The 16354-nt window shown below is 38.6% G+C and overlaps 2 protein-coding genes across 3 annotated transcripts; one reads left to right on the plus strand and one right to left on the minus strand.

The window, feature by feature from the left end:
* Positions 1-1136: 1136 nt before the first annotated feature.
* LOC111952141 (small ribosomal subunit protein eS27-like) lies at positions 1137-3418 on the minus strand. Of its 2 annotated transcripts, none has more exons than XM_070435141.1 (4): positions 3284-3418; positions 2058-2166; positions 1701-1811; positions 1137-1571 (listed from the first exon to the last, which is right to left on the minus strand). In XM_070435141.1, exons 1-4 carry the CDS (start codon positions 3287-3289, stop codon positions 1543-1545), a joined length of 255 nt encoding a protein of 84 aa, XP_070291242.1. In that variant the 5' UTR covers positions 3290-3418; the 3' UTR covers positions 1137-1542. The 2 variants fall into 2 exon arrangements, with proteins under 2 accessions (XP_070291242.1, XP_023826436.1); XM_023970668.2 differs by having other exon boundaries at positions 2058-2178; positions 3284-3415.
* Positions 3419-3638: 220 nt separating this feature from the next.
* On the plus strand, positions 3639-16061 carry LOC111952140 (ras-related protein Rab-8A). Its single transcript, XM_023970667.2, has 8 exons — positions 3639-3897; positions 4731-4791; positions 4943-5003; positions 6029-6106; positions 12009-12098; positions 12385-12450; positions 12590-12640; positions 12723-16061. Exons 1-8 carry the CDS (start codon positions 3774-3776, stop codon positions 12810-12812), a joined length of 621 nt encoding a protein of 206 aa, XP_023826435.1. The 5' UTR covers positions 3639-3773; the 3' UTR covers positions 12813-16061.
* The last annotated feature ends 293 nt before the right edge of the window (positions 16062-16354 follow it).

The raw sequence follows: 16354 nt of genomic DNA on the forward strand, positions 1-16354 counted from the left end.
GGTGATTGAGTGTCATCTTGAACTTCTTCCATTTTCTAATAATTGCGCCAACAGTTGTTGCCTTCTCACCAAGCTGTTTGCCTATTGTCCTGTAACCCATCCCAGCCTGTGCAGGTCTACAATTTTATCCCTGATGTCTTACACAGCTCTCTGGTCTTGGCCATTGTGGAGAGGTTGGAGTTGTTTGATTGAGTGTGTGGACAGGTGTCTTTTTATACAGGTAACGAGTTCAAACAGGTGCAGTTAATACAGGTAATGAGTGGAGAACAGGAGGGCTTCTTAAAGAAAAACTAACAGGTCTGTGAGAGCCGGAATTCTTATTGGTTGGTAGGTGATCAAATACTTATGTCATGCAATAAAATGCAAATAATTACTTAAAAATCATACAAGGTGATTTTCTGGATTTTTATTTATAGATGATAAATATGATAAAAAAATTACAGACCTCTACATGCTTTGTAAGTAGGAAAACCTGCAAAATCGGCAGTGTATCAAATACTTGTTCTCCCCACTGTATGTGGACATATCCACAGGTTGGACTGTGCCTTTTAATAATGAGCCAATATTCTACCTTTGGTGTATATGTGTGTGTTAACATGGTCATTGAGACTAGAGGAAGACTCATGGAAAGGATGGCGAACATGTCTGTGGTGCTACTGGTGGTGCTAAAATACTGTGACTGTCATTCAGGTGGAGGGATTGCCAAAGCGAGAAAAAAAAACAATTGTTTTTAATGTGAAAAGAGCATTATATACAAATCTTTCAAGGAACTACAACCCCTCTTCTGACCTAACCTATTATCTGTATGGTCTTAAAGTGCCGCCATATGCTGACATGCAGCTTTATAGCACCTCCTTTCCACTATGGCCTGGCATGCCTGCCACTATCCCAGCTCTGCATTTGACTGCCTAGCCTAGGTGTAAAACCATAATCCTGGTATTATATTGTGGTGGTAGCATATTTAGTAAAAGTGAAACCAAAAAAAGCACCACTGGGGCCTCAATCAAGGTAATAAAACATGGATAGATATTGTATAGAGTAGAATAATGTTAGTTATTGATGTATTGCTCCAGTTTTACAAAACTTTCAGTCAGGGGAACTCTCGAAACCAAAGAATACACAAACCAGAGAAGGTGAACCGTCAAAAGGTTTTATTGTTGTCTGTGAAGGTAATCAATCAAGGCTTCTCATTATTTGACTGAGTCTGTGTTGAAATGTTTCATTCACTTTTCCTGCTTTCAGTCTAATAAATTTTTACACAACAACCTCGCTCAAGAGATTATTTAATTTATTATTTAGTAAGAAAAATAGAAATGTCAAACAGAGACAAACCACTTCAGCATACAGTATATTATACCTATTCATTACGAAAAGGCATATTGTAGCTGAACAATATTGTAATCTGTTTATATAATAATAAGGACAAAACACTGCCAATCAGATCAGTTGAATAATCCCCATTCCATTCAATATAATTTACGAAACATCCATGGACCCCAATTTACAACTATCACAGTTGATAGTTCACTACTGAAATCTCACTCAGCGTTGCTTTCTTCTGAAGGAGCAGCCTGTATAGGGGTGAGAAAGAGACTGGTAAAGTCAAAAATCAGTAGATATTCGATAGAGCTCTACACTGATATGGGCCTATGCTACTGTGTAAGTTCTTGAGCAATGTGATTATACAACAGTCTTCTTACCCTCAGTGAGGCGGCATTTCCCCCCTCTGGGCTGGCACAGGACGAAGGAGCAGCCGCCACAGGGCACCACTCTCTGGGCATGACTGAACACTGTGGTGATCCTGTAGCAGCCTGGAATAAAGTTGAAAACAAATATGTTTTTCTGTAACCGTATATTTTTTTCTTTAAATAAACCTTTGTAAATGCTTTATTTATTTTCATGCTTTATTTTTTTTGGTGTTGTAAATGATTATAATTCTTATAGATCGGGAAATGGGAAAGCTAATTTAATAATAGTGTGAACACTACATGTAAATAGTTTATCAATGCAAAAAGTTGCAACTTGGGCAGGATGTAAGCTACATCCTTAATACTCACCAGGGCATTTTACATCCATGAAGTAGGAGTTGGGACTCTGAACCAACCTCTTCTTCTTGTGTCTTTGCCTCTCAGCCTCCAAAGTAGGGTGTATTAGGTCCTTATTGAGCTGCAATATGGACTAATGTATAAAAATATTTGTTTTCACAGCTCACACCATTAGAACCATTAAAAAAACATAAAACCATATGAAAGGGGAAATAAGTCAAGGGTACCCTCTCATGTCTGATACAAGAACTGCACCAGAACTATTTCTGATGCATGCCCAGACATGTATTCCATTCCCAGAACAGGCACCACTATTTTATATTTGCTAAATGGTCATGTTTTAAACCAAACCATAGTCTTCATAACTTATTGCTGAATTTGACTGAATCATTAGCTAGTGCTGAGCGATTAACCRACAGTTTTTTTCTGGTTATTAGCAACGTTGGTCAATTACTTGAATTCCATTTAGTCTGGTTTTAGTGGGTGGGCGTATATTGCGAAGGTCTAGCAACCCAAAGGTTGCGAGTTCATAACTCATCACGGACAACTTTAACATTTTCGCTAATTTACAACTACTTACTACTTTTTTAGCTACTTTATAACTACTTAGCATGTCTGCTATCCCTTCCCCTTCCCCTTTAACCTAACTCCTAAACGTAACCTTAAGCCTAACACCTAGCCTAGCTAACGTTAGCCACCTAGCTAGAATTCATAACAGAAAAATACGAAATTCTTTGAAACCAGGATGCCACCGGCTGACTGTTACTGCCCAAGCAGAGAAAATATTATTAGGATATTAAAACGAATAAGCTCATCAAATAAAAAGTAATATACACCGGAAATATTGTATTATTTCATAGTCATTTCTTATTTTATATTGATATCTACCCCATGTGGAACTGAGAGACAAAGCAATATTTTCAATGTTTTGACAAATGAATGTTTACTACTTTTGACTTTGGAATTTCCATTAAAAAGCTGTAAAATCATTGTAATGCTATTATTTCATAATGCATTTCATGTATAAAAAAAAGATCAAAACCGAAAACCATGATTCTTTTTTTATAATCGAACTGAAACCGAAGCAACCTCAAAAAGTACTAATAGCACAGCACTATTAGCTACTGACTTCAATGTTCATGGTCAAAACAAGACCTCCAATAAACATGTACACGTTGTACAGTATTTGACTGGCTATTCCAAAGAATTGCTCGCATGTGCAAAGAAAAACCACTTACCGACATTACTTCTCTTGGTTATTGTTATTTCACTCACTGGCACTGTACTTTCAACTTTGATTAGAATATTACAGCACTCCTTGCAGACTGACTATCATTGTTATTAAGATGAGAAGATAATGGTGGGACCACATTTGAATGGGTGGGACCACATTTKAATGGGTGGGACCACATTTTAATGGGTGGGACCACATTTTAATGGGTGGGACCACATTTTAATGGGTGGGACCACATTTTAATGGGTGGGACCACATTTTAATGGGTGGGACCACATTTTAATGGGTGGGACCACATTTTAATGGGTGGGACATTGACTTCAAGAGCACAATCAGCTGACGTTTCCATTTTGATTGACAGCGTGGAATTCACGGCTCCAGAGCAGTCAAGAGTGAAAAGTTGTTTGTCCAATCACTGGTCCAGTAAATCGAGCAAAGCAGTAACGTATCTCTTTTCACAACTGCCGGGCGGGATTTCCGCAATTGCTAATAATATGGCGAAGACTTACGATTACTTGTTTAAACTACTGTTAATCGGCGATTCTGGCGTCGGAAAGACGTGTGTGTTGTTCAGGTTTTCAGAAGATGCCTTCAACTCAACATTTATCTCCACAATAGGTATGTGAATTTCGTAAGTTTTCTGGTTAGAAAAGTTATGCCGGAGGACGGGTAGCTAGTTAGCAGCAATGCTAGTGTGCGCCCATCCTGTCATGCTAACGCTAGTTAGCTAAAGTTAGCTGGCTAGCTAGCTTATTTGGTTAGCATTCAGGACTAGCTTGCTAGTTAACTTAACCGGCTTTTCACACTGCTCGCTTGGCAATAAAACCAGCACTTCAGCATCCCCAGCATACCTCAAATTGATATTTTCATAAGATTTTAGCAGGTGACGTCACCTGACTCCTTAGCTAACTAACGTTAGCTGTCAAGTGAGCAAGAACAAGCTTACTCTGACTCATTAGATAGCTTAGTTAGCTAACGTTAGATAACAGTGAAGTTCACTTCCCAGTAAACAATACATGAGAGTTCGCTAGTTCAAACCAGTCACTGTAACATTACAGAAAGGTCCGTTTTAGTAGCTACATGTTGGGGAGGTCTTCCCTGAAGTTATGCAGCCATTTACATTAGACAAGCCATTTCTCAAATTGAAGTTGTGCACTTCCTGTATGTGGCCTGCAGCATCATCTAAAAAGATGGGCCTCCCTAGCCAGAACTCTCTGGACATGATATAATCCAAATAATTACTAGCTAGCCTTCAAGCAAATGTTGAATGCAGTCTGGTTTTGCCACTTGTGCATAAACAGTGCGGTAGGCCTACAAAATACATCAAACTCAAATGGTKGTGTTTCAATGATCCTTTGTCGTTTGGAGCGCTGTGGTTAGACAATAGTGAAATAAAAATTTAAGTGGGTAGAAATGCAAGAATTGTCTCACTTTTGCTATTCCTGTTTCAGGTATTGACTTTAAAATTAGAACTGTAGAACTAGATGGTAAGAAGATCAAGCTACAGATATGGTAAGACAGCCCTTTGACTTAACAGAATTTCTCTGAAATTATGTCTTGAAAAAGTGCACCTTGGGAATGATCACAATTGGCCTATAATTCTACAAGTGGGTTAAAATCAGGGATGGGAATTAAAGGATCTCATTGTGTTGTTCTCTCCCAGGGACACAGCTGGCCAGGAGCGGTTTCGAACAATCACAACGGCATACTACAGAGGAGCCATGGTCAGTCGCTTATGCTTTCGGGATTCCACAATGATTCTTTAGTTGTGGACACTACATCACCACACTCCCTCTCTTGCTCCTCATCTTTTTAAAATACATCAATGTCCCTCTCTCAATTTTGCAAATGTACTACAAAGCACATATACCTACATGAGAATCAGTAAGATACTTGAGTAAAAGTAAAGATGCATTTAAAAGATAATGACTCAAGTGAAAGTCACCCAGTAAAGTACTACTTTGGTAAAAGTCTAAAGGTATTTGGTTTTAAATGTACTTAAGTATCAAAAGTAAATGTAATCGCTAAAATATACTTAAGTGTAAAAGTATTAATAATTTCAAATTCCTTATATTAAGCAAACCAGATGGCACGATTTTCTTGATTATATATATTTTTTAATGTATGGATAGCCTGGACACATTTCAACACTCAGACATAATTTACAAACAAAGCATTTGTGTTAAATGAATCTGCCAGATCACACAGTAGGGATGACCAGGGATGTTCTCTTGATAAGTGTGTGAATTAGACAATTTTCATATCGTGCTAAGCATTCAAAATGTAACTAGTACTTTTGGGTACTGGAAAATGTAAGGAGTAAAAAGTACATTACTTTCTTTCGGAATGTAGTGGAGTAAAAGTTGTCATATAAATACAGTTGCTCCAAAAAACTACTTAAGTAGTACTTTAAAGTGTTTTTACTTAAGCACTTTACACCGCTGATGAGAATATAGTTTAGATTATAAAAAATAAAAAAAATCCATATTCAGAGACATTAATGGCGATCAATTTGTTAGGCCTAGATTGCACACTAGTTTGAGTCCCTCCCTTTATTTTTGTAAATTAAGCACTACATACCTGAGATCATTCATGGGAGGCGTAAAATCGCACTGGAATCCTGTTCAGGCCCTTCATAACAATTAGCTTTTTACTGAAGTGTACAAGTCTCAAGTTTAACAGGATGTTAGTATCTGACATTCATTGTTAAAGTGGTTGTTGTTTACCAAGTCTCTGTTTTTCTCCCCAGGGCATCATGTTGGTCTATGACATCACCAATGAGAAGTCATTTGACAACATCAAAAACTGGATAAGGAATATAGAGGAGGTAATTATCAGAAATTATAGTAGTTTGGTTCCTGGATGCTTATTGGCTGAAACAGCATTTTATGTCACGTGGTGCCTAAGAACAGCCCTTAGCTGTGGTAGTGTTTCCACTACAGTCAAAATAAAGATGCTATAACTTTTCCCCTGCAAACAAAACGAGTAATTGCTAGAAAAAACAGACAACCCCATAGTAAAATAGTTTATCAATTTACCTAGTCAGCTTGTTTTTATACGTTCTATGCTAGATAAATATTTCTCTCAAGATGCATTCGAGTTGCGATTGCCATAGGGAGGGAAACATGCATTCTGACAAGCAGTCAATGCACAACAATTCATAACGCAATCATGGGTAAACAGGAGTTTTAATGGTCTTTAGTTGAGCAAGAGTAGTGGCAGCCAGGGAAAGTGTTGGGGGAAAGAATTGTGACATGCAGTGGTTTCTGTGAGAAGTACAATATTATCACCGATACAATAAGTATTGCGATTCGAAACTGATTTTATTGTGATTCGACGTTCCAAACATATTGCTCACCATATGTCTGCTGCAGAGGGACAAGGGACAGCTGTGAAAAAACAAGTTTTGGTCAGTCATGGAAGTGCTGAAAATAAATTGGCTCCCTATTTAAAAAGATGGAGAACAAGCTATGAAGGAATAATACTGGAGTTTTGGTGTAGGTACATCCAACTAGCGCAGAAATAGTATTGCGATGTTGTCAAAACTATACAATATATTGTGAAATATAATGTCCTGATATGTACCTATCAATTATTTTCCTCCATCACTAATATCTAATAATATGGACCTATGCATGGTTCAATATGTTAAAATAATTGTAACACCAAATTTTTACAGATATGTTATTGGGATCATTCCTGGAGTTGGAAATTATATTTGAGATGGTGTCAGCATGATTTTATTTTCATTCATTTTCGAGTCCTTTAAAAAAAAGTCACCAGAGCTGAGCTTCTCAGTCATTCTACATAAAAATTATCCAATGAGAACCCCCACTGCTACAAAACAATGCCATGGTATATTGGCCATTATAAACTGGGTGGTTCGATCCCTGAATGCTGATTGGCTGACAGCCGTGGTATATCAGACCGTATACCACGGGTATGACAACATTTATTTTTACTACTCTAATTACGTTGGTAACCAGTTTATCTTCTTATGGCTGCAATCCCGTTAACGGGATCGATATGACAACAGGCAGTGAAAGTGCAGGGCGCCAAATTCAAACAGAAATCTCATAATTAAAATTCCTCAAACATACGTGTGTCTTATACCATTTTAAAGGTAATATTGTTGTTAATCCAACCAAAATGTCCGATTTTAAATAGGCTTTTCAGCGAATACACCACAAACGATTATGTTAGGTCACCACCAACTCACAGAAAAATTCTGCCATTTTTCCAGCCAAAGAGAGTCACAAAAAGCACAAATGGAGATAAAATGAATCACTAACCTTTGATCTTCATCAGATGACACTCATAGGACTTCATGTTACACAATACATATATGTTTTGTTCGATTAAGTTCATATTTATATCCAAAAACCTCAGTTTACATTGGCGCCATGTTCAGAAATACCTCCAAAATATCCGGAGAAATTGCAGAGAGCCACGTCAAATAACAGAAATAAACTTTGATGAAAGATACATGTTTTACATAGAATTAAAGATACACTTGTTCTTAATGCAACCGCTGTGTCAGATTTCAAAAAGCTTTACAGCAAAACACAATATTCAATAATCTGAAAACAGCGCTCAGCCACAAAAGCAAGCCATACAGTTACCCGCCAAATTGTGCAGTCAACAAAACTCATAAAAAGCATTATAAATCTTCACTTACCTTTGCTGATCTTCGTCGGATTGCACTCCCAGGACTCCCACTTCCACAAGAAATGTTTGTTTTGTTCGGTAATGTCCATCATTTATGTCCAAATAGCGCATTCACTAAAAGCTGACGAAATGTCCAAAAGTTCCATAACAGTCAGTAGAAACATGTCAAATGATGTATTGAATCAATCTTTAGAATGTTTTTAACATAAATCTTGAATAACGTTCCAACCGGAGAATTACATTGACTTCAGATGAGCGATGGAACAGAGCTCCCTCATATGAACGCGCATGGTCAGGTCATGGCAGACCTGACTAATATCTCTCTCATTTGGCCCCCCTTCACAGTAGAGGCATCAGACAAGGTTCTACAGACTGTTGACATCTAGTGGAAGTGCAAAATCCATATCTTGCTGAGATTTCAATAGGATATTGGTTGAAAATCGACCAGCCTCAGAATTCCCACTTCCTGTTTGGATTTTTTCTCTGGTTTTTGCCTGCCATATGAGTTCTGTTATACTCACAGACATAATTCAAACAGTTTTGGAAACTTCAGAGTGTTTTCTATCCAATACTAATAATAATATGCATATATTAGCACCTATGACTGAGGAGCAGGCCGTTTACTCTGGGCACCTCTGTGCACCTTTCATCCAAGCTACTCAATACTGCCCCTGCAGCCATAAGAAGTTATAATAACAATACGCCACCTTGGGGGTTTATGGTATATGGCCAATACCTGCTAAGTATTCAGACCCTTTGCTATGAGACTAAAAATTGACATCAGGTAAATCCTGTTTCCATTGATCATCCTTGATTGGAGTCCATCTGTGGTAAATTCAATTGATTTGACATGATTTGGAAAGGCACACACCAGTCTATATAAGGTCCCACAGTTGACAGAGCAAAAACCAAGCCATGAGGTCGAAGGAGTTTCCTGTAGAGCTCCAAGACAGGATTGTGTCGAGGCACAGATCTGGGGAAGGGTAACAAAAAATGTCTGCAGCATTGAAGGTCCCCAAGAACACAGTGGCCTCCATCATTCATAAATGGAAGAAGTTTGGAACCACCAAGACTGCCTAGAGCTGGCCGCCCGGCCAAACTGAGCAATGGGGGGAGAAGGGCCTTGGTCAGGGAGGTGACCAGGAACCCGATGGTCACTCTGACAGAGCTCCAGAGTTTCTCTGTGGAGATGGGAGAACCTTCCAGAAGGACAACCACCTCTGCAGCACTCCACCAATCAGGCCTTTTATGTAGTGGCCAGGCAGAAGCCACTCTTCAGTTAAAGGAACCTAAAGGACTCTCAGACCATGAGAAACATGGTTCTCTGGTCTGATGAAAGCAAGATTGAACTATTTGGCCTGAATGCCAAGCATCACATCTGGAAGAAACCTGGCACCATCCCTACAGTGAAGCATGTTGGTGGCAGCATCATGCTGTGGGGATGTTTTTCAGGGACTAGGAGACTAGTCAGGATCAAGTGAAAGATAAACGGAGCGCTCAGGACCTTAGACTGGGGGCGAAGGTTCAACTTCGAACAGGACAACTACCCTAAGCAGACCGCCAAGACAACGCAGGAGTGGTTTTGGGACAAGTCTCTGAATGTCCTTGAGTGGCCCGGACTTGAACCTGATCTAACATCTCTGGAGAGACCTGAAAATAGCTGTTCAGCAATGCTCCCCATCCAACCTGACAGAGCTTGAGAGCATCTGCAGAGAAGAATGGGAGAAACTCCCCAAATACAGGTGTGTCAAGCTTGTAGCGTCATACCCAAGAAGACTCGAGGCAGTAATTGCCGCCGAAGGTGCTTCAACAAAGTTCTGAGTAAAGGGTCTGAATACTTACGTAAATGTGATATTTTWTTWTTTWTTTTTTTTATAAATTTCCTAAAATGTCTAAACCTGTTCTTACTTTGTCATTATGGGGTCTTGTGTGTAGATTGAGGGGAATAAAAAAAACTATTTTAGAATAAGGCTGTAACGTAAGACAATGTGTACAAAGTCAAGGGGTCTGAATTAGAGGTAGACCGATTAATCGTAATGGCCGATTTAATTAGGGCCGATTTCAAGTTTTCATAACAATCGGTAATCTGCATTTTTGGACACCGATCATGGCCGATTACATTGCACTCCATGGAGACTGCGTGGCAGGCTGACTACCTGTTATGCGAGTGCAGCAAGGAGCCAAGGTAAGGCGCTAGCTAGCATTAAACGTATCTTATAAAAAACAATCAATCTTAACATAATCACTAGTTAACTACACATGGATGATGATATTACTAGTTTATCTAGCGTTGCATATAATCGATGCGGTGCCTGTTAATTTATCATTGAATCATAGCCTACTTTGCCAAACGGGTGATTTTAATAAGCGCATTCGCGAAAAAATCACTGTTGTTGCACAAATGTGTACCTAAACATCAACGCCTTTCTTAAAATCAATACACAAGTATATATTTTTAAACCTGCATATTTAGTTAATATTTCCTGCTAACATTAATTTATTTTAACTAGGGAAATTGTCACTTCTCTTGCGTTCTGTGCAACAGAGCCAAGGTATATGCAGCAGTTTGGGCCTTTTGGCTCGTTGCGAACTGTGTGAAGACTATGTCTTCCTAACAAAGACTTCAACTTCTCCAAACTGGGGATGATTCAACAAAAGCGCATTTGCGAAAAAAGCACAATCGTTACACGAATGTACCTAACCATAAACATCAATGCCTTTCTTGAAATCAATACACAGAAGTATATTTTTTGAGACCTGCATATTTAGTTAAATTCATGTTAGCAGGCAATATTAAACTAGGGAAATTGTGTCACTTCTCTTGCGTTCATTGCACGCAGAGTCAGGGTATATGCAACAGTTTGAACCGCCTGGCTCGTTGCGACCTAATTTGCCAGAATTTTACATAATTATGACATAACATTGAAGGTTGTGCAATATAACAGGAATATTTAGACTTATGGATGCCACCCGTTAGATAAAATACGGAATGGTTCCGTATTTCACTGAAAGAATAAACGTTTTGTTTTCAAAATGATAGTTTCTGGATTTCACCATATTATTGACCCAAGGCTCGTATTTCCGTGTGTTATTATGTTATAATTAAGTCTATGATTTGATAGAGCAGTCTGACTGAGCGGTGGTAAGCAGCAGCAGGCTCGTAAGCATTCATTCAAACAGCACTTTCGTGCGTTTGCCAGCAGCTCTTCGCTGTGCTTCAAGCATTGCGCTGTTTGACTTCAAGCCTATCAACTCCCGAGAATAGGCTGGTGTAACCGATGTGAAATGGCTAGCTAGTTGGCGGGGTGCGCGCTAAAGTGACGTCACTCGTTCTGAGACCGTGAAGTAGTTGTTCCCCTTGCTCCGCAAGGGCCGTGGCTTTTGGTGCGATGGGTAACGATGCTTCGAGGGTGGCTGTTGTGTTCCTGGTTCGTGCCCAGGTAGGGGCGAGGAGAGGGACGGAAGCTATACTGTTACACTGGCAATACTAAAGTGCCTATAAGAACATCCAATAGTCAAAGGTATATTAAATACAATGGTATAGAGAGAAATAGTCCTATAATTCCTATAACTACAACCTAAAACTTCATACCATGGAATATTGAAGACGCATGTTAAAAGGAACCACCAGCTTTCATATGTTCTCATGTTCTGAGCAAGGAACTTAAACGTTAGCTTTTTTACATGGCACATATTGCACTTTTACTTTCTTCTCCAACACTTTGTTTTTGCATTATTTAAACCAATTTGAACATGTTTCATTATTTATTTGAGGCTAAATTGATTTTATTGATGTATTATATTATTGATGTATTAAGTTAAAATAAGTGTTCATTCAGTATTGTTGTAATTGTCATTATTACAAATAAAAAAAATACATCTTTATCGGCCGATTTAATCGGCTTTTTTTGGTCCTCCAATAATCGGTATCGGCGTTGAAAAATCATCGGTCGACCTCCAGGTTGAATACTTTCCGAATGCACGATATGTCTTTGAAGTCTGTACGTTTTAGTGAAAGTAGCAATTACATTGCATGATCAATCTTCTGTCTTCCTGTCCAGCATGCCTCTGCTGACGTGGAGAAGATGGTTCTGGGAAACAAGTGTGACGTCAATGACAAGCGACAGGTGTCCAAAGACAGAGGGGAGCAGGTGGGTGATCATCACCGATCAGGAAATGAAAAATATCAAACTACCTGACTGATATCCAAGTGTCTATACAGTAGATGTTTTGTGCTACTGCCCATGTTTGCTGAGTGACAGTTGTCCAAAGACAGATGTGAGACGGTGGGGGATCAGTAAATGTTATGTAGGCTATTATCAATAATTATATTCAATGACTCACATCTTGAGTATCTACAGATGTAGACTTGTGATTGAGTTACTGTCAATGTTCGCTGAGTATATTTTGTGCGTCCCTTTTATTGACCTTTGGCAGTTGTCGTTGGAGTACGGTATCAAGTTTATGGAGACCAGTGCAAAGGCCAATATCAACGTGGAGAATGTGAGTTCACTAATTCTCAGCAGTTAAAAAACAACAATGGCTGTACAGTAATTGTTGTTCTGTTAGGTTGAAAGAGACTGCACGCTGTTTTGTCTCTTTGATCTTAATTTGTCCTGTCTTTTTCCCCTTGAACTTTCAGGCATTTATGACCCTTGCCAGAGACATCAAGGCGAAAATGGACAAGAAACTGGTAAGTGTGTGTTTTATGTGCACATCTATTTTAGATGGGGTATTGTGTGTGTGTGTTCTGACTTACTGTGTGTGTGTTCCAGGAGGGCAACAATCCTCAGGGCAGCAGTCATGGTGTGAAGATCACAGAACAGCCCAAGAAGAGCAGTTTCTTCCGCTGCACCCTCCTGTGAGGACAACGATCTTATCATTGTCCACAGCTGGACAGAACTGGACTGGGCKTGCTCAGAGCTTTCCTCTTTCGCCCTGTTCTCATCCCTCTCATTCCCGATATCCCAGGCCTCTTTGGGCTTTGTTTTTTTTTTCTGCTTCACCATGTGCCCCCAGTTTACAAACGGTAGCTTTCATTGGTCAGGTGGATCAATCAGTGTTGTTGGATGGGCGTTAGATTTAGGTCTCTATACCAGGCACTCTTCTGTACCATCATGCTCTTATATCGTCTCTCGTAATTACACTTAGGTTGCTGCTCACCCTCTCCTCTCTCTCTGTTCTCTGCAACGGTTGTCACAGATACTGTATGTTGCTCTGTGGTCGCACTGCTGCCAAAGTTGATCCTTAGTGAGGTTTTGTCTCAACATGGATTGACCTTATCCTTAAAAGTAGTGGCTTAATTCCATGATAAGACTAGTTAACCATCATACATCTGACATCTTCTGTGAGATTGTTGAATTCTGCGTCATCTAGCTACTATGGAGATTTATTCCAAATGTGTCATCTATGCATCCCTGTTTTTCCTTTCTCAAATTAGTGATTATCTGTATTCTACCTTAAATCCCCTTTTGCCATCCAACAAATTATAGACAAGAAAGCCACTTATTTCCTTAAGATAATACTTTAGATAATATAATACAGTTCTGAAGTGTTAGTCTTACAATGTTAACAGTAAAGGCATACCATCTTAACAACATACCTGAAAATGTGCATCTGTGTTCAGCATTTACCATTATGCAGTTCAGATTATTTTTATGCACAAGGTTTGCAATGATTTATAAACTATATATTTGAGTGTTAGAACAATTTTATGTGCCGGTAACTGCACATTGAGTTGAACCCTGTTTTACTGTGTACTCTTGCACTTTAGTAGTGAAATTGGCTGCACATCTTGCAATTTGCAAAAGCATGTCTTATTCCAGTCCCTTGTATGGAAGTATAGGAATGTCAGTATTCATTAGAACTATTACATTCCAGAACTTGTTCCAGAGGCTATAAGTAAAAATCATCTGTTCCACAATAACATCAGTCTAGTTAGGAAATGAATTGCAATCTAACAAATGAATGCATACGTTTACCACATTTTGTTTTGGCATTCAAAATGTGTTTTAATCTTATACCACTCCACCAAAACAGTGTGAGTACCTCATTGCCCCAAATATTCATGTTATGTATGATGTAGATACCACTGAAATAGAGATATAGTCCTTTGGGTGGTAATTGCTTGATTTCATTTTTAACGTCTTATGCACCCTTTTCAAATTCCAGCCTCTCAGCCTATTCCTTTTTTTTTTTTTTTTACTGGTTGTTTTAATTGTGATACTGTAATACCGTGCAGGTTTGTGTGGCCTTTGACTTTTGTAAGCTGTTTTCATGCTTGTCAGTATTTTTGATGGAAAATTAGTGACAATTGCGCCAAAGTAGGCTGCCTTGATAGTTGTTTGGTAGGCCTATATTACTAGTCAAATGTGATTTTATAAGAACTCAATTGAATAATGTCAACCTACTGTATGGTGAAACAAATGCCATGAATATTAATTTCCAGGTTTATTACTATGTTCTCCTTTTTTCATTTATCAATATGCTGTGACATTCCAGTTCCCTAGAGAACCATTCCTGCTGCTTCTTTAGGGAAAAGGCTACACGGACACTCCTGACCAATTTAAGAATTGGTTAAAATTAGGTTAGGGTTAATCAATCAAATGTATTTATTTAGAAATCCTTTTTTACCTAAGCAGATGTCAAAGTGCTTATACAGAAACCCAGCCTAAAACTGCAAACAATACAGATGTAGAAGCGTGGTAGCTATGAAAAACTCCCTAGAAATATCAGAAACCTAGAGAGGAACCAGGCTCTGCGGGATGTCCAGTCCTCTTCTGGCTGGGCCGGGTGGAGATTATATGCATGCATGGCCGTTAAGGTAAGGGTCAGTTTCAGTTTCTGGTTAGTCATTTTGAAGGTCACCAGTGTCCTTATAGCCTCTCCCCTTCTTTAGTCAAGAGCGGTAGCTATGCGTTTGTCCTAATTTAACTGCAAGGCCCAAATGTTGGTGTGCCAGTATTAAGACCACAATCTATTTTGGGGTGTTTTGAGTTGAAGGTATTTGCATTGCATACTGTATTCGAAGCAAGATATCGGCATACCACTGTAGTGACATGGCAATGGACTAAAATTTTACAAGCAAGAGAACGTGTAGTCTGAGAAAAAAACAACATCCAAGTATGAAAGTGCCCTTGTAGAAAGCCTGCTCTTGATTATGCACTTTTCAATAATTCTCCATTGTCATGAAAGACCAAATGATTTACAATGAACGAGTTGCGATATTCTACAGTACAGTCCCTAACCTCGACTTAATTTAAGTCGCCTTCAGTGTGACAATGTTAAATGGATGCCTGAAGGCTGGAGGAAAGTGACTTTTCATATTGGATTTAGAATTTTGTTTTTGTTCTCGTCTATCCTTCCCGCTGAGCTTGCCCCTGTCCACCGCAACAGAAGTGGCTTATTTTCACCTGATGCTTGATATCATGGGCTTTGGAACTATTCATCATGAGACTGTTGGACCTCTTAAGGCTTTTAATATTTAACTTGAAGAAGAGCTTCTCTTTGAGATTAGAAATGCGCAAAGGAACATTCTTGTCTAGCTTTCTGTTCTTATACTTATTTTTGTCACCTTGAACTTGCTTTTCTCAATGCAAATCTATAGGGAATGGAGCACATGTTAAATCATAGCAAAGGAACAACAGTGACTTCCCCATGAATTATCACAAATGGTTTCTCTAGGTGTGACAATGAAGTAAATTGCCATTGAATTATTTTATATGTCCTCTCTTGTGTAAAACACCACATGGGTGGGGCACAGTCAGTTTGTCGGACTGTTGTATCTTTTAGGTCCTTTACGAAGGTCTGGCAAATGTTTAATCAGAATACTAGTTATTATGAAGGTTTATTTTCCTTCTGGTGGAACTATTTGTACATATTTCAGTTTATAAATTACTTTTTTCTTTGAACATATCATTAGCATTCCATGTTCAAGACTATTTGGATTTCATAGTTGATTATGGGTTAAATGGAGGGGACAATCGCATTTTGAAAACAATTGTAAATAAGAAAAATACATTTTACTGTTACCTACTTTCATAAATCTTGTTGAATTGATCTACATGTTTGTAGATGTGTACTTTTTTTGATTTATTAAAATGAGATTATTTTAACTTGCTGCTTTTTTTTTTGTCCGACATTTTCGAATTCATCTTAATCAAATTTTATCAATAGATATTCAATAGGCCTAATCCTATATGGAATTCATATTAACATTTTTTTTAAACAAAATAGCTTGATAAAGCTGTAATACCAAGGACAGTACCACAGAACAACGAGACATATATTTCACTGGATATTTAAATGTGAAGCGTCCACTTGGCGTTTCCACTTTCGCGTTTCCAGAGGAAGCTTACTGGCGGGCAATGGGAGAAGATGGAAAAGAGATGGATTTTGGCTGACATTC

The sequence above is a fragment of the Salvelinus sp. IW2-2015 genome, linkage group LG26 (genome assembly GCF_002910315.2).
Source record: "Salvelinus sp. IW2-2015 linkage group LG26, ASM291031v2, whole genome shotgun sequence".
NCBI lineage: Eukaryota > Metazoa > Chordata > Actinopteri > Salmoniformes > Salmonidae > Salvelinus > Salvelinus sp. IW2-2015.